This window comes from Carassius auratus, chromosome 44 (genome assembly GCF_003368295.1).
Source record: "Carassius auratus strain Wakin chromosome 44, ASM336829v1, whole genome shotgun sequence".
NCBI lineage: Eukaryota > Metazoa > Chordata > Actinopteri > Cypriniformes > Cyprinidae > Carassius > Carassius auratus.
The window spans coordinates 13,518,234-13,540,421 of NC_039286.1; the positions used below are offsets into that span (position 1 = coordinate 13,518,234).

Genomic DNA, 22,188 nt, shown 5'->3' on the forward strand with positions numbered 1-22,188 from the left:
AAATAGACCCTATAAACTTTCTTGAGCACCAAAGCAGGACTTTTAAAATTAAATTCACGTGTTCATGCAATTATATACGTATATATATTTTTCAATACAATATATATATATATACAATGTGATTATATTTAAACTATTTTAAAATATGTATTATTATTTTATTTATTTGATTAATTTTAAAATATTTATACATTTATTTATTTATTTATTTATTTATGTCTCATTTATTTATATAATCTGCCTTACAACTGGAATCTCTTTTGTGTTCTCTGTTTCTTTTATTTGGATTCATTTAAGTCAAAAGCCAGTCACTGTCAATCAATCTAGTCAAATAGCACAGATACACACTGCCGCTTCAAAGCACACAAACAATCATAATTAGAGACAAATTAGGCCTCCTTGTTACAACCAACCACTGGTTCATAGTGCCTGATTTTCAAGCAAAACTTAACCTTTGACCTACCCTTAGCAGGTCAATGAGCCCTCACAGCAAGTGTCCAGGCTTCGCTGTCATGCAAGCTGTGTGTCCCCCCGACTCCTCCACCCCCTTTTCTTTTGTAAATCATTTTATTATTTCAGGGTGAAGAAAGAAATCAGATTTCTATGGTGTAAAGTGATTAAAAACCTTGACAGAGTATGCAATGCAAGGAAATGTGTGACATTTGCATAGTCCTGGTTCCTGCACTGAAACTACCAGGGCAGAGCATATCCACAAACTCATAGCGAATAACCAAAAATATACAAGGTTTATTTAGCACAGTGGCTAGATTAACAAATAACCAGGCACAACCCAGTCTACATATTCCCTCAAGTTTAATAGTAATGACTTTATGGTTCTCTTCAATGATAAAATAGATAGCATCAGAAATACAATTACAAATGTATTCTACAGCATCTAATACTTTAGCTCATTCATTACACCCAAAGAAAGCCTTGCCACCCTGCTGCCACCCCAGTTGGCAGCAACGAATTAAAGGTTATGGCCAATTTGAAAATTTAAGAGCGCGAATCTTCCGTGATTCGTGATCCCGCTCTGAACTACCGAACTGATTCAAGTGATTTGCGATCCCCAAACTGACTCAAATGATTCGCGAACCCGCTACGAACTGACTCAAATGATTCACGATCCCGCTCCGAACTCCCAAACTGACTCAAATGATTCGCAATCCCCATAACTGACTCAAATGATTCGCGATCCCCATAACTGACTCAAATGATTTGCGATGCCGCTCCGAACTTCCGAACTGATTCAAATTATTTGCGATCCCCAAACTAACTCAAATGATTCGCGATCCCTCTCCGAACTCCTGAACTGATTCAAATTATTTGCGATCCCCAAACTGACTCAAATGATTCGCGAACCCACTCCGAACTCCCGAACTGATTCAAATGATTCGCGATCCCGCTTCGAACTCCAGAACTGACTCAAATGATTCGCGAACCCATAACTGATTTAAATGATTTGCGATCCCGCTACGAACTCCCGAACTGATTCAAATGATTCGCGATCCCAAAACTGACTCAAATGATTCGCGAACCCGCTCCGAACTCCCGAACTGACTCAAATGATTCGTGATCCCATAACTGACTGAAATGATTCGCGATCCCGCTACGAACTCCCGAACTGATTCAAATGATTCACGATCCCCAAACAGACGCAAATGATTCGCGATCCCGCTCCGAACTCCCGAACTGACTCAAATGATTTGCGATCCCCATAACTGACTCAAATGATTCGCGATCCCGCTCCGAACTCCCGAACTGACTCAATCTGTCTAGGGCACCAACTCCCAGAGTGGGCACCATCCCAGTTGCTCAAAAAAAAAAAAAAAAAAAAACCTTCCTCCATTCTACCATCCGCGCTCGCGACCGCTCGCACCTCATGTTTGCGGCTGAATGTTCATAATTGATGGATGAATCCAATCCAGCGAAGAGAAAGGAAAACTACACGTAAATAATACAATTTATTCGTTTGGTTTTTATTTGATGAAAGTTCTTTTTTCACCCCTATAGTAGGCTAGGTGTTTTTTTCATCATCATATTTGAGGAAGGGGGGCACAACAATACAATCCTGCTCAGGGCACCCATTTGTCCAGGAGCGGCCCTGAAGGTGTTGTTATAACGTCTCTGGGAATGTGTGCTCTACTACACACACACACACACACACACACACTGAAGCACGCATGGTGTTTTCAGCTCTTCACTATTGACACATGATGTAGGCTACACATGTGCACGTCAGCGCGCTATGAGAGGATTTCACCATTTCATTTGAGAAAACTATCGTCATTCATTCGTATCGTATACACAGACTGACAGAAACTGCAATGTCTTTACTTGTCATAACTTGAAGACATTCAAACAGAAATATAACACCAAAATAAAAGTTTGGTCTAACTCGAAGAAATATGTAAGAAATTGCACAGTATATAGCCTACTTTAAAAAAGATATACTAAACATTATTTTAAAGGAATATCACACAAGTTGTCATAGATGTTTTAATTTAAACTTGCCAAAACAATTACACCATATTTTTTAAAAACAATTTCTAAAAGTACATTTGTATTTGTGCCTTTAATGTTTATTTATTTATTATTATTGTCAGCTAATAAAACCTATGTTTCAGGGAACATATTCATATAACATCTAAGGCTAAATGTAGCTCTTGACTGGTTGAGTTAGATGGTGATTAACACTAAACAGTAGAAAATCAGTTGAGTCTCCCCAGCTGGAGATGTCATTGGCTGTTAAAATCTCGTGTTTCTTATAATAAATTGACATATTGATAACACTGAATCTTTTATAACGCTCTTAATTACATGTCGATGCATACTGTATGCATTAGTGAGTGTGGTGGTGCTTATGGGGTATGGTCACTTATTCCTTATATGAACTGTTTCAAATACAAGACATTGATTGCATGAGATTAAGTTTGTAAATGGCAGCCTGTGCACTTTTGTAGTGTGCACATATATTTATCATCAATCTGTGATAACTGTGACTAAATTCAGTATATATACGTCTGCCATATGTTGCCACCCCTCAAAAATTCCTGCCCCCTTCTCGCCACCCCATCAATATTTTTCTAGATCCGCCCCTGCCTAGGTCCTCTGCTATTTTCAATATACAAGTTGCCTCTTCGTAATATTAGAAAATATGAGATTAGTTTCCACTGTTATGCTGATGATACTCCGCTATCTCAACGAGACCAGATGAAACTTTGCAATTATCTAAGCTAACAAAGTGTGTTAAAAATGGGACCAATAAATTTATCCTATTAAATTCAGATAAGACAGAGATATTACTTATTGGACCAAAAACAGTAAATAGAATCTAGTAGACTACAGTTTGCATCTAGACAGATGTACTGTTACTTCCTCTTCAGTCAAAAATATGGGTGTTATATTAGACATCTTGTCTTTTGAAAACCATATTAAATCATATCAAAAACAGCATTCTTCAATCTTAGAAACATTGCCAAGCTATGAAACGTGTTACCCATTTCTGATGCAGAAAAGCTAGTTCATGCATTCATGACCTCTAGACTGGACTATTGTAATGCACTTCTAGGTGGTTGTCCTGCTTCTTCAATAAACAAGCTTCAGGTAGTCCAAAATGCAGCAGCTAGAGTCCTTACCAGGTCAAGAAAATATGATCATATTACCCCAATTTTACAGTCTCTGCACTGGCTACCTACTAAGATCCGTATCAGTTACAAAATATTATTACTCGCCTATAATGCCCCTAAATAGTTTAACTAGTGTTCTACCAAGCTACAATCCATAACGCTCCCTAAGGTAACAAAACGCAAAGTCCACTAAAGGAGGTAGAGCTTTTTCTCATTTGGCTCCCAAACTCTGGAATAGCCTTCCTGATAATGTTCGGGGTTCAGACACACTCTTTGTGTGTAAATCTAGATTAAAGACATCTCTTTAGCCAAGCATTCAAATAATGCATCTCATAATCTTGGACTGCAGTTACATCTGATTAAATGTGCATTATTATTCTTTAGCTTGTGTTAAACTAATTAATTTTACTTGTTGGAACTGCAGCTATGCTAATGATGTCTCTATTTGTTTCTTCAGTCTGGATCCAGAAGTGAGAGAGATCATGCCAACCCATACAGAACTAACAAATTTCGCTGTAAGTTTGATTGCATCATATAATAATTGCTGTTAATTGTGTGAATCATCTGTTTGATTACATAATTTTTTTATACATTTCTTCCATATACATAAACTGACAGTCACCACTGATAAGCTACTACTAAATATTGTTAAAAACTAAATTTTCTGTAAAGTTGCTTTGCAATGATTTGTATCTTAAAAAGAACTTTAGAAGTAAACTTGAATTGAATGTCATGATACATATTTTGGGTGTGTTTTATGTGTTAAGATACATTATCAAATATATACTTTTGGCTATTGGAACACTAATATTACCAATTTCAGAAATTATAAATAGCATAATACCTAAAAACATTTTTTAAAGTAAACCCATGGCATTAGGTTTCTGGGTTGGCCTATATATATTGACATCAGGGCTGAACTGCTCTGAAAGGTAAGGAGCTTCATTTTTACTTGTAGAAGATATTAACATTATTTTATTATATTAGCTCAAAGGTGAACTCTTTCTAAACCGCTATAGGCGCCAAAAGGAGTTGCAAAAAAACGTGGTTATGAGGACTACTTAACTAGAACAGGAGACAGTGTATAATCTCACACACACACACACACACACACACACACACACTTCTCCTTTAAGAGTCTCGAGGACTGCTTCTAAACAAGAGTGAACGGTGACGGTATTTAGCAGCAGAGGGCGCTGTTTTATAAGTAATTACAAACTTCTCAACTTCTAAGTTGTCTTCTGCACGGTACTTTTTTAACCAAGTGCAGCCTAAATGAGGAAACTATTTTAATATACATTTGTTTCCAGGTTTCAAAATGCAAGAAAGACTGTTGTTTCGCGTTGAGATCACAAATGCGGCCTGGTTCGTGCAGAAACGTTAGCGTTAACGGTCTTCCTGTGGCGTGAATTTCTACTTCATTAGAAAAGCAAATCCTGGTTGATTTTGCATCTCGTTTCAGCTCAGACAGGATCTGGAATAACAGCCCTTGTTCTTTTGTGGTTTAAACTGAAGCAAAGGCACTACAGAATTCACAGGTAAAGTGAAAAGAGCTTAAATGTGTGCATGTACAGGCCTGGATTCGTGTTTAGCAGATTTTGTTCCAACTAGTCCCCAAAAATACCATGGTAAAACTACAGTCTGTCACTTTAGTACTATTCCAAATAAAACCAATTATATCAATTAAGTGGAAATCTGCCATTCTAATTACTGTAACTTCTTGATTTGGTTTTAAATTGAATTAGATTTAATGAGATAATTATTGGTTAGAATTTTCTGTGGTTTTAATAGTTGGTATAATTAAATAATTGTGAAATATTAGTTGTATTTCTAAGTGTTTATCACATACAATACACCATCAACAGAAAAAAAATAAAAAATTGAGTAAATGAAGGACGAAAAATCCAGATCCGTTTTTACCTGTTTTAATGAACCCTGATTACAGTTTTAATTACAAGAGCAAAAGAAACCACATGAGAAACTAAAGTATGCATGGTTCCTTTTAACGTCAAGTTTCGTCTCTCTTTACAAAGTATTACATAACCGTCGAGAGACCAATGGAAAGCTTTAAGAAAGAAGCAAAAGGAGAGAGACCTTGAACACAAAGAAATATTTGTCTTTTTCTTACATCATCATCATCCCCTCAAAATGGAAAATATATATTTATATATGTACACACCCAAAAAAAAAAAAAAAAAAACAATGTCTCCCTCCCTCTTAACCTGGTTTTCTAAATTACAACTAAAAACCAGCAATAACACAAAGCCAGAGCACTTTATATCAAGGTATCAAAGAGGGTAGAGGAATAGGCTTTATTAAACAGGTTAAAATCCAGGTAAGGGGTACAAATGAAATACCAGCAATATCAACATTAAAACGATAAATGGTAATATAAACAAAAAAGGTATAATGAAACAGCTATTTTTATATCAAATAGAGAGCGAGAGGACAACAAAGTATTTTCTAACAAATAAGGCAGCTGTCAGTTAAAATACAGATATTGAACCTGTGTAAGGCCGCCAAGCAAACTCCAAAAAAGTCAAAAGAGGGGGAAAAAAATGAGTGTTAAGTGTGTCAGGTCCTATACTTCCCACTTGAGATCAGGGCTCAGGGGCTGAATGTCTACGGTCGAGTTGTCAGTTTGGTGAGGTCCCTTTCTCGAGGATGTCATTGACTACGAAGTCCATGCTACAAAGGGAGCTGGCCGTAGCCAAAAAGGATGTGTTACCTGTTCAATCTTGATTATCGTAGATAAGGAACAGCCTCCTACAACTAAAACACTGCAGAGAGACTGAGATGGAGAACGCAAATGCGACGGGTCGAGTTAAAACTATACGTAAACCTTATAAGACCGAGTACAGCTGTGCCATTCGGGGTTCTCAACGATTGGTCAGTTTTTCTATAACAACAATTTTTTATTTTTCCACAGTAAAGCACTGTAGGGCCCTGAAACTAAACCGAGTTACCATATAGATTTAACTACTGAAATAGAATTTTGTATCAAAACCAGCGTTTGTTCTTTTATCAAATATATATATATATATATATATATGACTATCGTGCAAAAAATTGAGAATATATGGACTCTTAATGCAAATCTTATTTAGGATAGTTTCTTTTAAGGTACAAAACTAAATAAGGCATTAAATGCAGTGTTTGAGGTCATGTTTCTAAGGCCTCTTCTTTATGGGAGTTTGTACGTGTCGATAAATTAACCCATTTGAAAGCATTGTGGGCAGTCAGTCTTCTGTAAAAAGGCACAATGTTTGTTCAGCTGAAGGCTTTATATTCAAAGACAACCTGTTGAATAGAGGAAAGCGATGTGGGGAGGTATGCCTGAGATTTACCGCCAACAAACCATGAAGATTTGCGTTCTTTATAAAACAGCAGGGTGTACAGGATTGTTAAAGTGGTTTTAGGGATGATCACGAAGCTAAAACCATAAAGCGCCCTCTGATACGTTGCCCAAATGTTCCTATAACGTTCCCACAGCGTTACAACTGCATTATGAAAAATAAATAAATAACATGTTGGAGAAAGAATAATCATGTGATCTATAATTTGTCATCCAGCTGATGGTCAAAGATGGACTAAATTATATCAAATGAATCCCCCAATGTATATACATGTGTTAAGATGCGTTAAAAGGTTGTTGAGTGGTCCCGTCAGCCGCTGAACTTGCTGGACAGCTGGTAAAGTTGGTGTCCTGAGCCGGGAGTGAAGGCCGGTAGCACGATAGCATTAATGGATCTGAAGGCAGAGACATGAAGGTCATGGTTTGAGAGCGAAAGGCAAGCTGGTTCTGCAAAAAGTCTGGGACTTTAATCTTGGTATGCAAAACACAAGAAAGAGCGTCTGTAATCGCAGAGTCTGAGAACTATGATTGAGTGGGGTGTGGTCAGCCAGCATCCTTCCTGCATTTTTCACTTCATGCTAGAGTGTCGGTTTAAAAAAAAGACAATGTCCACTTGCCTGTGACCCTAAATTTCATGGGTATGAATGACAAGACCAAAAAAAATGTATCACCACCATCTTTTCTCAGATTTTACAGAGGTGCATCAACGTCCTTTTTAGGCACTACTGTAATCACTTTATTTATAAAAAAAAAAGAAAAAAAAAGTATTGGGTTGATCCCTAAATCCTAATCCAATGAGATTAGTGGGATTGTGCTAGTCTAACACAGGAAACAAAAAGGACTGGGTTTGGTAAGCAGGTGGCTCTGGCTAAACTTGAGAAAGCGGACCTGTTACTTAAAATTCATAAAAATAAAAAAAATGTCAGTATTAATATTTTTAGTGTTGCAAATTTTTGAAGTGAGTGAACCTGGATGTTCAGAAGTTTGAAAGGTGGTTTGAATGGCTGGTCTTCACGTAACGTTTGAGAGCAACAGTTGCCTTCAGCCCTTGAGGAGGACAGCTCTGTGTTGGCAAGTTTGTGTTTGACCACGCTCTCTTCAGCAAATGTTGTTTTCTAAAGACAGCTGTGCTGTCGCTCGCTGCAGCTCAGAGCTCACCCTCCTCTGGCCTGTCCCCAGGGGTGCAGCCAAAGTCTCCGGACTCTTCCGGTCTCCATTTTCCTCGCCCAGTTTAGGCTCCACCTCCTGGGTAAGTTCCTCCCTCTCTGCCCTGCTCTTCTTGTCCTCAGCCTCTTCGGTTCCTGCCTCCATTCGCTGGTCCTCACTCCAGCGGCGTTTAAAACGTAGCTTCAGAGGGATGCAGCGTGTACCCCCGGGGCTAATGGGAGCGCCCTGACCCAGGTTTAGCTCTCGGGGTTCTACTTTAAGACCTAAAAGATTTGCCCCAACTCCTGAGGTAGGGGCAGCTGGGGTCTTGAAGACGTCTTCCTCAAGATCATCATCATCAGTCATGCGATCGTGGTTGAGTGGAGGGGCGAGACCACCATTGGGGTGGGGAGGGGAAAAGACATCACATTCGTCATCTTCATGCTCCTCCTCACTGATGTCAGTGACCTCAACTTCTTCCTCCGACTCCATGTCTGAGATAGGCTCAACCTACCGAAGGAAGCAAAATGAGTGTTACAGAAAACCATTTTGATTCTCAAAGGAGCGCCAGTGTAGTTGTAATTTTTTTTAAAAGGTGAACATACCTTGATCTTCGGTGGACCAGCTGGGGTTGAGTTATTGGTCATCATTCCGGATGAAGCAGAGTTTGAGGCTGAACCAGGCTCCCCGCTGTAAGAGAAGGAAGCAGTAGTGCTTCCAGAATTTGGAGCATGTCCCGCTCCAGCCGGGTTTGGCCCTTCTCTCTGTTTGCGACCCAGTGGTGGCGGCTGTAACTTAAACTTGAATGGAGAAAGATGAGGCTCCTCAGCCTGGTGGTGCAGAGGGTGACTTGACAGGTGTGGACCTACACCCGCTGGCCCTCCCAGTCCCTTGTCTGGGCGCTGGGGCTGGGGGATGACGATGTTGGGATAGTGCAAGAATGCACGAGGACTCAGATGATAGTTGTAGACACTTTGAGTGTGAGCCTGCAGGTAGCGCTTCATGTCTTCTGGATTAAACGAGAAGTGAGAGCCCAGCATGGGTGACAGGGATGGAGAAGGTGTGTAGGCCATGTGAGATGTAGGGGTCATGGAGAGAGCTGGAGAAAGAACAGGACCCAGCAAGCCTCCGGGTCCTGGGAGAGGGGACACTGGGAATGGAGATAAGGGATCAGGGTGGACCCTGTGTGGGGGCGCATGGGGCCCACTCCTGGGGAGCCCAGTTGGGTTTGGCGGTGCACCGTAGACACGGAACAGAGCGTCGTGGGACAAGCGAGAATGGAGCAGGTTTCTGAAGGCACGGTCGGCCGAGCGGTCATCATTGGGAGCCATGCCAGTTTCCTCAAGCTCCGAGTTGGTGGAGGTGCCATCGCTGCAGTCGGAGACAGAGCCACGAGCAATGCGTCGAGGCACAGCACTGAAGACACCAGGACTGCGCAGTTCCTCGCTAGGAGAGAGGATGTCAGATGGTGTGGATGGAGGAAAGCGGAAATGATTGCTTACACCAGATGGGACAGGCGGTGCACTTTGTGGAACACCAGAACCTATAAGAAAGGGTGAGAAATGTTAATAATTGTTTTGCATTGTACATCAAACGTAATGTGTGGGTTTGAGAAAGACTGAGTTTATGATGCAGGGGTCTTCACCTGCAGAGCCCATGTCAATGAACGGATAGTTGACCAGCACTAGCTTGTTAAAGTTGAACTTGTAGGTGAATCTTTTCCCTTTGGTCTTGTGCAAGATTCTTTTGTTGTAGTAGTATCTGCGGAGACAGTGTTGGCATGATTACAAAATTGGCAAAACAATAATGAGGAGTCACAATTCGTTGAAGGCCGTTCATTTTTATGTATTTGACATTCTTGCATTTGTTAAACTTTGCAAAGCCAAGTTCAAAGATAAAAATGTTACAACAGAAGAATTGAATTTGCACATTTAATCAAAATAAAAACAGCTTTGATTAGTTTTCAAACACATAAGTTCTCTTGCAATAAGTGATGCATCAAAAACAAAAGTTCTTGGCTGAAACTGAGAACTTGGGACAGAAAACCCAAATTGTTCACTTTAAATTCACTTCTGAATACCTGTAAATCTATAAATGATATCAATATTAATATTTAACATTAAATTCACTATATTCTTTCTTTAGTTAGACTGGCTTTAAAATAACAAAATTGTCATTCAAACGGCATATTACATTAAATCCAAATGACCTGGATAAGATCACATGCTCACTGCTTCTTATGCTTAACACATCTTTTACAGATCTGTTAATAATCTTTTGTGTAGCCAAAATTGTAGTAAAGTGTTGTACACACACAGGGCTACTACTACTACTACTACTACTACTACATGTAAAAATGATCACATGCAAAATGTCTTTTTTCCCAAAGAGAGAAAAACCAAACCCTTTTCAGTTAAAGCTTGAAGTATCTACTGTACCATTAAGGAGCACTGAAGGTTATTATATATAACATACATGTTAATTTCTCCCATACATGAAAGGATTCAACCAACCGGATTTAGATATGTGCAGAGCAGATACGTGACTTCATGGCTATTTGAAGCTTTGGATGTTGAGGTGATTTATGGTTTCAATGTGTTTAATTAAGACGTCAATGAGGGTGCGGAGAGTACATGTGTGAGAAGACATGATGTGTGAATCGGGGCACTGAAAAGTTCACAGGCGCATACTCAACCAACAGAGAAAAGGGCATACACACAACACTTACACATGCATAATACTCTTTGAAGTGCATCTGAACGTGCTTCAAAAGAGCACGAGATCTCTCAAGCGTTGTCTGTATTTGCACACGCGTGTTGTGCAGACATTCACATACATGCAATACATACGCTGTTGAGTAAAACAGCTCATCCATATGAACTTTTGTTAACTTTAACTGAGCTTAACATGGACAACATTCATTATGAAAGCAACGGTCTGGTTATGTGATGGTCTACAAGCGGCATCAGGTTATCAGGTAAACAGAACGAGTGTCTACATGTTATTTTGCATTGTGTGTTGGTCTGGAGTCTGTTCATTTTCAACAGCTCAACAAAGGGACGCCTGTGGAGCCTGAAATCTGTCTGAATGGTGTCTGAATTTTAGGTAACACGTGCAACCTGTTAGGTATTGTTACGTCCCACGTGGACTTGTGTTTCTCTTTGTCTTTGTGTGTGTGTTCATTACTTTCAGGTGGTGCTCATTGGTTGGTCGGCAGGGGTCGTTACTATCACACACGTCATAGAAGCTGGTGGACCAATCCGATGGCGCGCTGCCGGGTTTAAAAGGCCCATTCACAAGAAGCATGGGAGATTGTTCTTTTGCCAGATTTCAGCCAGCTTATGTGAATTGATCTGTTCCCCTGCTCCAAAGTCATGAACTGTTGTTAATGTTTGAGTTATGCCTAGTCTCTCTGATGTGAGTAATACTCTTTCGTGTTTGTTAACTCTGACGTTGTATTTGCTTGTACGTGTAACATAATCTGTTTAGCGCATTTAATGTGTTGCTACTGAGTTTATTCTGCCGATTGTGGAATGTACAGTGTGAACCAACGGTAGGCAGTTTGTTGGAATTGTTAGCTAGGCGGGGAGTGATCGCCACTGTTGTATTTATGTTTGTTAGTTAGAATAGTTTATCTAAGGCGGCGAATCCGCTGAAGATTTCGGGGTTTATTTCTACATTTTACTTTGCTAGTTAGTTTAGAGGTTGGGTAAACTAGCTATGGTATTTATGTTTTGATTGTTTAATTACTTTGGCGACACTCTTGTATTCTATTCTTTATTAATATTTTCACATTTTATATTGTTTGTTTTGGTCCTGGTAACTGCATCCACTAAAGATTAAACGTCTTGTATTATTGAAGTCTGGTCTTTCTGGTTGTTTTTTTCTGCTTGCTTTCATAGCAACAGTAACTCACGCAAGTGTTGCGCAATCATCCCGTTTAACATCTTTGAACACGTAACATTTGGTGGTGGCAGCGGTGGGATATTCCTTTAATGGGATATTTTCTCTCTCTCTTGGGATGAGTTTTGTGAGTGCTGTTGCTGTGTGCAGGTGGAGCAACCATGAGCGAGGTATTGTTTGTATGAAAAGGGAGTGCAGGTTTTGGACCCTATAAAACCATTTATGAGGTTACTTTGGAGTTTGGTGTTTGTGGTGGTAAGTTTAATTAGAATGGCTGATTTTGATCTGGTTAGTTTTGCGAGTGCACCAACTGTTGAACAACTAGATAAGTGTAGGAAGGATGATTTATTGAGCATTGCTGATCATTTTCAAATTAAAGTTTCTAAACAGCAGCTTAAGCGTGAAATTAAAAATGTGGTAGTACAGGAGTTGAGGAATTTAGGTGTGTTGAAGCTGGCCGACGGATCTGAGATTCGTCCTCTGAGCTCTGAAGTTTTCCCCTCAAGTAAAGAGGATGAGAATGAGACTGGGGAGGCGGAGGGTGCTGAAGCCAAGGCAGTCTTGCCGCCCTTCGAACCTTTTTCTCCGACTCTGACTGGGTCTGGAGATGAGGCGCGCCTCCGAGTACGTTTGGCAAGAGCCCAACGGGAAGAGCGCGAGAGGGCAGAGGATCGTAGAGCTCAGTTCGATTTGCAACTTCAAGTCCGCCGTCTGGAAATAGAGGCGGACACACAAGTCAGGTTGCGTGAGTTGGAGTTAAGAGTAGCCAGAGACACACCGGTTCCCCGTCTGCTCTCTGTGTCATCTGATCAACCTGTGCAGTCGGCTGCTGTTGCGTCAGGTGCGAGTTCAAGTACATTTGACGTGAGTAAACACATTTCTCTTGTTCCACAATTCAGAGAGGCTGAAGTTGACTCATACTTTAATGTATTTGAGAGAGTTGCCTCCATGCTTCATTGGTCTAGGGATGTGTGGCCGTTGCTGCTCCAATGTAAGCTAACGGGAAAAGCTCAAGAAGTATGTGCTGCACTATCTTTGGAAGATAATTTAGACTATGATGTTATTAAAACCGCAATTTTGAGGGCTTATGAGCTCGTACCGGAGGCATACAGGCAGCGATTTAGGAATCATAGGAAAGTTTCAGATCAAACGTTCGTTGAATTTGCACGAGAAAAGAGTATGCTGTTTGATAGGTGGTGCACATCGAATAAAGTGTCAGATTTTCATGCTTTACGTGAGTTGGTTTTGTTAGAGGAATTTAAAAATTGTACTCCTGAGCGTATTGTGGTATATCTTAATGAGCAAAAGGTGACATCATTGTCCCAGGCGTCTGTTTGTGCTGATGAGTTTGTGCTGACTCACAAGGGTGTTTTTACTCCTGCTCGTACTGAAAAGGTTTTGTCTGTTCCTGCTGTTTCGAAAGATCAATGGCGTTCGAAAAATATTCCAAAAGCTAAGGAAGGGAGGGAATGTTTTTACTGTCGTAAGTCGGGACACCTTATTGCTGACTGTTTGGTTTTAAAACGCAAGGAGCAGGGTGCCAGTACTAAAAGTGTCGCCTTTGTTAAGACTGTTGAGCGCACGGACTGTGAGAGTCGTGATGACTTAGGTGTTAGTTATCAGCCTTTCCTGATGGAAGGATTTGTGTCTGTTAGTGAACAACCTCTGGATCAAGTCAAGGTGACTATGTTGCGGGATACAGGGGCGATGCAGTCGTTTATAGTGGCTGATACATTACCATTCTCTGAGCTTACTTTTTGCGGAAGTCACGTGCTAGTACGTGGTCTCGAAATGAGTACTATGAAGGTTCCTTTGCATCAACTTTATTTGAAATCTGATTTGTTTTCAGGACTTGTGAAAGTTGGAGTGCGTGATAGTTTACCAGTGCATGGAGTGAACTTCATTCTTGGTAATGATATAGCAGGAGGTAAAATATTTCCTCTGCTGGAAGTCTGTGATAAACCTGTTTTGTCGGATAACACTGATGAATTGTTAGAGAACTTCCCTGAGGTTTTTTTCTGTTTGTGCTGTGACACGAGCACAAGCTCGTAAATTCGCTGATGCAGACGATTTATCCTCCACTTTCATGGTACCTACGGTTGGGAACGATGTTCTGCTGGCTGAGATCGGTAAGCCCGATGACAAAGTCATTGCTTTGAAGCCAAATGATTTAGAATTACAAGTCACTAGTGAGAAAATTATCGCAGCTCAAAAGGATGATTTTTCTCTGCAAAAGTGTTTTTCCTCTGTCGTTTCTGTGGAGGCGGCACGGAAGAGGAGAAATGCTTACTATATGCAGAATGGGTTGCTGATGCGTTGGTGGTGTGCGGATGTTGGGGGTGATTTGGATTGGTCTTCTGTGGTCCAAATCGTCATTCCTACGTGTTATAGACATTTAGTACTATCGCTGGCTCATGATCATGATTTGTCTGGGCATTTAGGTATTAAGAAAACGTACCATCGAATTCTGAGACACTTTTTTTGGCCCAGAATGAAGGCTGATGTGGCCAAATTTTGTAGAACATGTGTGACATGTCAATTTTCAGGTAAGCCAAACCAGGTGATTCCGCGCGCACCGCTTGTTCCTATACCAGTGATGGGAGAGCCTTTTGAGCATGTTATTGTGGACTGTGTTGGTCCCCTACCTAAATCAAGATCTGGTAATCAATACTTGTTAACAATAATGTGTACAGCGACGCGTTTTCCCGAAGCGATACCACTGAGGAAAATTACGGCACCGGTGATTAGCAACGCGCTTGTAAAATTCTTTTCAATGTTTGGATTACCGAAGATTGTGCAGTCTGATCAAGGTACCAATTTTTTGTCAAAGATTTTTACACAAGTGTTAAAGACTTTGAACATTTCTCACAGAATTTCGAGTGCCTACCATCCAGAGAGCCAAGGAGCTTTGGAACGGTTTCATCAGACCATGAAAGCGATGTTACGCCGGTATTGTATGGATACGAGTAAAGACTGGGACGAGGGGATACCTTTAGTTTTGTTTGCTGCTAGAGAAGCAGTACAAGATAGTTTGGGATTTAGTCCTGCTGACCTTGTTTTCGGTCATACTGTGAGGGGTCCTTTAAAGATGCTTAAAGAAGATATTCTAGCTAGCCAGTCGAGTGCTACAACCACGGTGTTGGATTACGTGAGTAAATTTCGTGAGCGACTGCACAAGGCTTGTACAATGGCACGAGAATCATTACTAAAAGCTCAGGTGGCAATGAAGAACAAATTCGACCGTAAAACTGTTCAACGGCATTTTAAGGAGAGTGATCAGGTGCTTGTTTTATTGCCTGTAGTTGGCTCTGCCTTGTCGGCACGATTTTCAGGTCCGTATGAAGTGATTAGAAAAATGAGTGATACTGATTACGTGATTGGTACTCCAGATCGCCGAAAGAAATCACGCGTGTGTCATGTAAATATGCTGAAGGCATATCATGTTAGAGAGTCATCGCAAGATGTTCTGAAAGTTAATGAGTCGAGTACATCTTGTGCTGCTGCGCTTGCGTGCGAGACATTGGATTTCACTGCTATGCAGGACAAGGAGGATGATGGAGTTTTGGTACGACACACATATCAGCAGTGCGCCAGGTTGAAGAACTCTGAGGTGCTGGCTGATTTAGATTCTCATTTGTCTCATCTGTCCGAGTCTCATAGAAATGACGTGAAAAAAGTAATTCATGACTTTCCTTCGTTATTTAATGATGTTCCTTCTCGTACTACTATTCTGCAACATGACATTGACGTGGGTAATGCCGTCCCTATCAAGCAACATGCTTATAGAATGAATGTTTTTAAACGTTCTGTGATGAGATCTGAAGTTGAGTATTTGTGTGAAAATGGTCTAGCTAAGCAGAGTTTTAGCCCATGGAGTTCTCCGTGTTTGCTTGTGACTAAGAGTGATGGATCCGCTAGATTTTGCACGGATTATCGAAAGGTAAACACAGTAACTGTTCCTGATTGTTTTCCCCTACCTCGTATGGAGGACTGTGTGGACAATCTGGGGTCCGCTAAATTTGTCAGTAAATTAGATTTACTGAAAGGTTACTGGCAGGTGCCTTTAACGTCACGTGCATCTGAAATTTCTGCTTTTGTGACCCAAGATGATTTCCTGCAATATTGCGTTATGGCGTTCGGCATGCGCAATGCCCCAGCCACATTTCAAAGGCTTATTAATATTGTGCTCGCGGGTGTCCGAAACTGTAGTGCGTATTTGGATGATCTTGTAATTTATTCACCTAATTGGTCCGCACATGTCTCAACGTTGAGAGAGGTATTTGACCGCCTGGATAAAGCTTCACTGACATTAAATTTGGCCAAATGTGAATTTGGTCAAGCTACAGTTACGTATTTGGGCAAAGAAGTGGGTCAAGGACAGGTAAGACCAATAGAGGCAAAAGTGACTGCAATTGCAGAGTTTCCAGTTCCTGCTACGCGTAAGGAACTTCGTAGATTCCTTGGGATGGCCGGTTATTACCGGAGTTTCTGCAAGAATTTTTCTACTGTGGCCAATCCTCTGACGTCACTCCTTAGCCCTTCATGCACTTTTCTATGGAACGATGAGTGTCAGAATGCCTTTGATAATGTCAAAGCTTTACTATGTAGCACACCTGTTTTATCAGCTCCTGATGTTGAACGAGCTTTCAAACTTGAAATCGACGCAAGTTCTGTTGGTGCGGGGGCAGTGCTGGTGCAAGAAGACGCTCAGGGTATTGACCATCCAGTATGTTACTTCTCACGTAAGTTCAATAAACATCAATTGAACTACTCTACGATTGAAAAGGAAACATTGGCCTTACTATTGGCGTTACAGTACTTTGATGTATATGTGAGTTCAACCATTTTGCCTGTAATCGTTTTCACGGATCACAATCCTCTAGTGTTTTTAGGTCGCATGTATAACCAGAATCAGAGGCTGATGCGTTGGTCTTTGATGGTACAAGGGTACAATTTAGTAATTGAACACAAGAAAGGTTCGGATAATATAATTGCGGACGCTTTATCCAGAGCTTAGGCTAATGTGCCCTTGTACATCTTGCAAGATGAGAAAAAAATTATTTTTTCTTTTTTTAGGGGGGAAGTGTTACGTCCCACGTGGACTTGTGTTTCTCTTTGTCTTTGTGTGTGTGTTCATTACTTTCAGGTGGTGCTCATTGGTTGGTCGGCAGGGGTCGTTACTATCACACACGTCATAGAAGCTGGTGGACCAATCCGATGGCGCGCTGCCGGGTTTAAAAGGCCCATTCACAAGAAGCATGGGAGATTGTTCTTTTGCCAGATTTCAGCCAGCTTATGTGAATTGATCTGTTCCCCTGCTCCAAAGTCATGAACTGTTGTTAATGTTTGAGTTATGCCTAGTCTCTCTGATGTGAGTAATACTCTTTCGTGTTTGTTAACTCTGACGTTGTATTTGCTTGTACGTGTAACATAATCTGTTTAGCGCATTTAATGTGTTGCTACTGAGTTTATTCTGCCGATTGTGGAATGTACAGTGTGAACCAACGGTAGGCAGTTTGTTGGAATTGTTAGCTAGGCGGGGAGTGATCGCCACTGTTGTATTTATGTTTGTTAGTTAGAATAGTTTATCTAAGGCGGCGAATCCGCTGAAGATTTCGGGGTTTATTTCTACATTTTACTTTGCTAGTTAGTTTAGAGGTTGGGTAAACTAGCTATGGTATTTATGTTTTGATTGTTTAATTACTTTGGCGACACTCTTGTATTCTATTCTTTATTAATATTTTCACATTTTATATTGTTTGTTTTGGTCCTGGTAACTGCATCCACTAAAGATTAAACGTCTTGTATTATTGAAGTCTGGTCTTTCTGGTTGTTTTTTTCTGCTTGCTTTCATAGCAACAGTAACTCACGCAAGTGTTGCGCAATCATCCCGTTTAACATCTTTGAACACGTAACAGTATGGATGAAAAGACTGAGCAGAGAGAGAATGCCTTATAGCCTTTCTTTCCCTAATGACTAGATTCAAGCTGAACATTTCCCCCAAAGAAATCTGCAGAATAGATTTACTAGTAAAATCTGTAAACTAAATTGAAACTACTGCTATTGGTAACTGAACGTGTACAAGTGTACATATTTGATCATCTCTTCAAGTTACATTCATTCAAAACTCTTTTAAAATGCAATTATATACTTAAGAATCTGATGGAATTACCATTTCTTTCTTTTTTACCATGTTACCACAGATTCACTGATGCACCTTAAAAGGACCACATAAATATTAATTTCAGTACATTCAGTACCAAGATATATTCCAAATATAGAGCCCCAAAATTCACAATTACACAAATGAAGAAGGCCAGCTTAAACGGTGCTTGAATAAGTCAAAGTTTGTGGTTACAGTAGAATGTATGTTTTTCGGAGTTAACTTTTTTTAAGGACATGTTTTGTGTCCTCATGTGTTGAACAGAAGCAAATTCCCTCCAAGATCTCTGCTGTGACACTGAAGAACTTTCTGGTTCACATCTGAACTATACATGGCTTTCTATTGCCTCTTTTCTTCCCCTCTCTCCCTCCCTCTTTCATTCATATGTCCATATGTCTCTTTGAGAAATGAAAGGAGTTCTCGGAAGTACAGGACGCACACTGGTCCTGTAAATGATGTTTGATGAGCGCTAAGTGGGCTTGATTATTCTGGGATGGTGAAGGCAGGTTCAGTAGGTTTGAGTGGGCATCAGCAGGTTGCCATGGTGACTGGTCCAAAGTATTGAATAACATGAGACACACAAACAGACAACTGGACAGATTGCGCATGACAGACGAGGACAGAAAAAGGAAAAGCAGGAAAAACTGTATACTGGGAGGCCTATTCACACCAAGGATGACTATAATGCTAACTATATAACTAAGTGTTGGTAATCATTCTAATTCTATTGCAACAGCGGCATCCGCTTTTAATGATAATGAAAGAGAGAGAAAATATTGTTGAATTACTTGACTGACAGCCAATCAGAATCCATCTGACTTTAAAGCGCGTGTATTTAAAGTGGCAGACGTCCTAACAGAACACTTCTAATTCACAGAATGTGTTATTGTCCATTGCGATGGGATTTTATAAGCAGATTTAGTCTTCACCTGAGCGCTCGGCTGAGCTTGTCATAATTCATCTGGGGCTTGCACTTGCGGGCGCCCCACAGTCGTGCCACCTCGTCCGGGTCCTTGATGACGAATTCACCGTAATCCCCCTGCCAGGCGATGACATCGTGGTACTGCTCCTTCCGCAGCAGCTCGAGGATGAAGTGCCAGAGCTGGATCTGTCTGGAACCAGGACTCGACTCCGGCTTGTAGGCCCAGTCTGGGAAGGCAAACCCTAGAGGTCAGACACAAAACACTCTTGAGAGTCTTGCCACTTCCATGCAATCTAGCCAACGTTTGGTGAGGGCATGTTTCACCACATCTTATCTTGATTAATAAGGGGTTGTATTACTTCTGCTGTCTATTAAATGACATTAAGCCAAGGGAATGATGGGTTTCCAAGGCTGTAGGCCTTTATGCAGACTAACTTTTTGGATTTTAGTCTGGTAAAAGTTTGTATGCAAGTTCTATTTGTCCCCTCCAATTCTGAATAAGCTGTAAGAAATGCCATGGTGTCTAGCTTACAAGCGCTTTGATCCAAAATCCTTGAGGCAGTAGTCAAAATAACACACACACACACACACACACAGATGGTACACAGCCTCTACTATTAGACTCAATACTTGCAGAAAAATAAGCAGAAGGCTGCTGGAGGCAACACAAAAACACAGCCATGACTTTAAGGGTCTTTTGTCTCATTACAGAAAATGTTCTTTGAGACATTAACATGGACAGACGGTTACACAACGTGCTAAAGACAGACCTATTACGAATCCATACACAACGCTGAGTCAACGTGACATCGTGAAACAGCGGAAAAGCTCTTTGAAACAAGCATGTCAGACACATCGGAGAACGTTTGCCCGTTTTTTTTTTTTTCACACTCGTCCAAATATGCCAAAGTCTGCAGACTCAACCCGAACGAGGTGAGGTATTTCTACTTGCTCTAAATTAGACACAATGTCCTATAAAGAAAGAAAAAACAATGAACCAAGATTCTATCTCTCAGGCACGCTATGTCAGGTGGGAACGACTGAAAATAACAGCACAATTCCCACACTCGCACGCAAAAGAGAGCGAGAGGGTCTTGGTGCATGACGTGTTGTGGTGTTCACTGGAATACCTCTTTCCAGAGGTGTAAAGAGTACCTGAAACCATACTGGAGACAAAGTACCTTACAGAGAATATTACTCCAAAACAACTTGAGTAAAAGTCTTAGAGTGTCTGTGTAACAAACATTCATAGGTCGGGAAGGAGAAGGAGGGAACCAGGTCCATTCCCACGGCTCTCAGCCCCACCTCTCTCATCACAATCTGATTTTGACAGTTCTTAAGTATTTTACTAATATTAAATATAGGCTCAAAGATGCACAAATCAAAGAGACATGCCAGTAAAACTAAAAACTCTTGATTTACATTTAGTCATTTAGAAGATGTTTTTATCCAAAGCGACTTACAAATGAGGACAATAGAAGCAATCAAAACAACAAAAGAACAATGATAAAGAAAAGTGCTATAACTTGGTTAAATGTGAGGCAAACATCATCACAATTAAAAGAACCAAAGATTAAAACACTTCAGGCTGTGCGCATTGGATTTAATACACGATTTTTCACAGTTTGAGTTGAATTACTGAAATAAATAAACTTTTCCACCACATTCTAATTTACTGAGGTGCACCTGTAGTACTTTCAGATGTCACTTCTTTTGAAGCAGAAATAAACTGCTGCAGAAAAAGCCTGGTGCCAAGAGAAATGTAATGTGTAATTGCAACACTCATTACAAATGTAGTGGAGTTACAAAAATGTAGTAAAGTAGAGTAAACACTGCTAGTAGCTTTGATGCTCAGTAAAACTACAGAGTATCCAAAAAGATACTCACGTACAATAATTAATTACATTTACTCAAATGCTCTACACCTCTGCCCCTTTCAGGCGGTTTAGAGCTTGGCTGCTAATAAAGCTTATCACAGTGTTAGGCATCGGACACAGAACAGCTCAGCATTACCGCCGCCGCCAACCGCACACATGTGCTGCGGGGACTCACGCTGCGCAGGGGGGCGGTAGATGATTTGGACACCGTGTGCTGGTACTAACTGTCCCTGACAACTGCTGAACAGTCGGCAATGTGGCTTGACTCATGATTGAGATGTTTGGTTGAGAGATCTGGCAGATCCGAGATATAAAACTGGAAAAAGCAGCAGATCAGTTCGATATCTTGTGGTAAACAACAGAGTCATATTAGCAACAAGTCAGTGATTTAAGTTTCACAAACTTTAAATAGCCTACACAATTTTGGCTCATGTATAAAGTTCTAATAACAGTTCAATGAGAGTCAGACATTGTTTCAGTAACCACTTAGCAAGTTCATTCAGAGAAGTATACCTCAGGTTTCTTCAGACGAGCTCATAAGAGTCATTTAAATCATCAATCAGACAGTGCTTCTGCTTCCAGCAAATGGACTACACATGTTGCACTGTATGTTTTTAATTTAGTAAAAAGAACCAGCTAATAACAGTAATTTGCTATAGAATCAACTTGCCATTAATTAGCGAAAGTATAAACATTCAATTACAACTGTAAACTCATTCACGACTTGAGAAAAAACTCAACGACTTTATTCCTTTTGCTGTGTGGTGAACATTCAGGAAACGCTGGCATAAATGCGATAGAAATTATATAGAATAGTCAAAAAAAAAAAAAAAAGCCATTGGTCCTGTAATTTTGGCTCCTTTTTCAAGTCTCCAGATCCTCAAGTCAAATGCATTTCCCACCATTCAATGCCAATTTTCCCAAGACATGTCACACTAAACGGCTCATATATGATTAGTTGTGTGTTTGTGGGACCAGACCTCCACTGAGCGAGTGGGCACATAGAAACGCAAAGCATCCCACAGTGTGTGCGCGTCAGCGCTGACTCACGGCATATGCGTGAGTGTATCTGTCATTCAGCTTTCACAAGAAGTGCGCCTTTTTCCTCCACTCTTATACCTTTTTGTCTCTCTCATGTGTTGGGTCCCTGACTCCCACACTATCTCCTAGCAACAAGACACTTTAGTGCTATA

General features: G+C 40.6%; 1 protein-coding gene across 2 annotated transcripts in view; it reads right to left on the reverse strand.

Annotated features, from left to right (window-relative positions):
- Positions 1-5,538: 5,538 nt before the first annotated feature.
- Positions 5,539-22,188, reverse strand: part of LOC113062587 (ETS domain-containing transcription factor ERF-like) — a 33,420-nt gene continuing 16,770 nt past the window's right edge. Inside the window, exons 2-5 of one of the 2 annotated variants that reach the window (XM_026232527.1) lie at positions 19,126-19,345; positions 9,776-9,891; positions 8,736-9,673; positions 5,539-8,640 (exon numbers count right to left, since the gene is read on the reverse strand). In XM_026232527.1, coding sequence (XP_026088312.1) covers positions 8,083-8,640; positions 8,736-9,673; positions 9,776-9,891; positions 19,126-19,345 — 1,832 coding nt within the window. In that variant the 3' untranslated portion in view covers positions 5,539-8,082. Of the gene's footprint in view, positions 8,641-8,735; positions 9,674-9,775; positions 9,892-19,125; positions 19,361-22,188 lie in introns of both variants that reach the window. The other variant, XM_026232526.1, reaches the window with a different exon arrangement.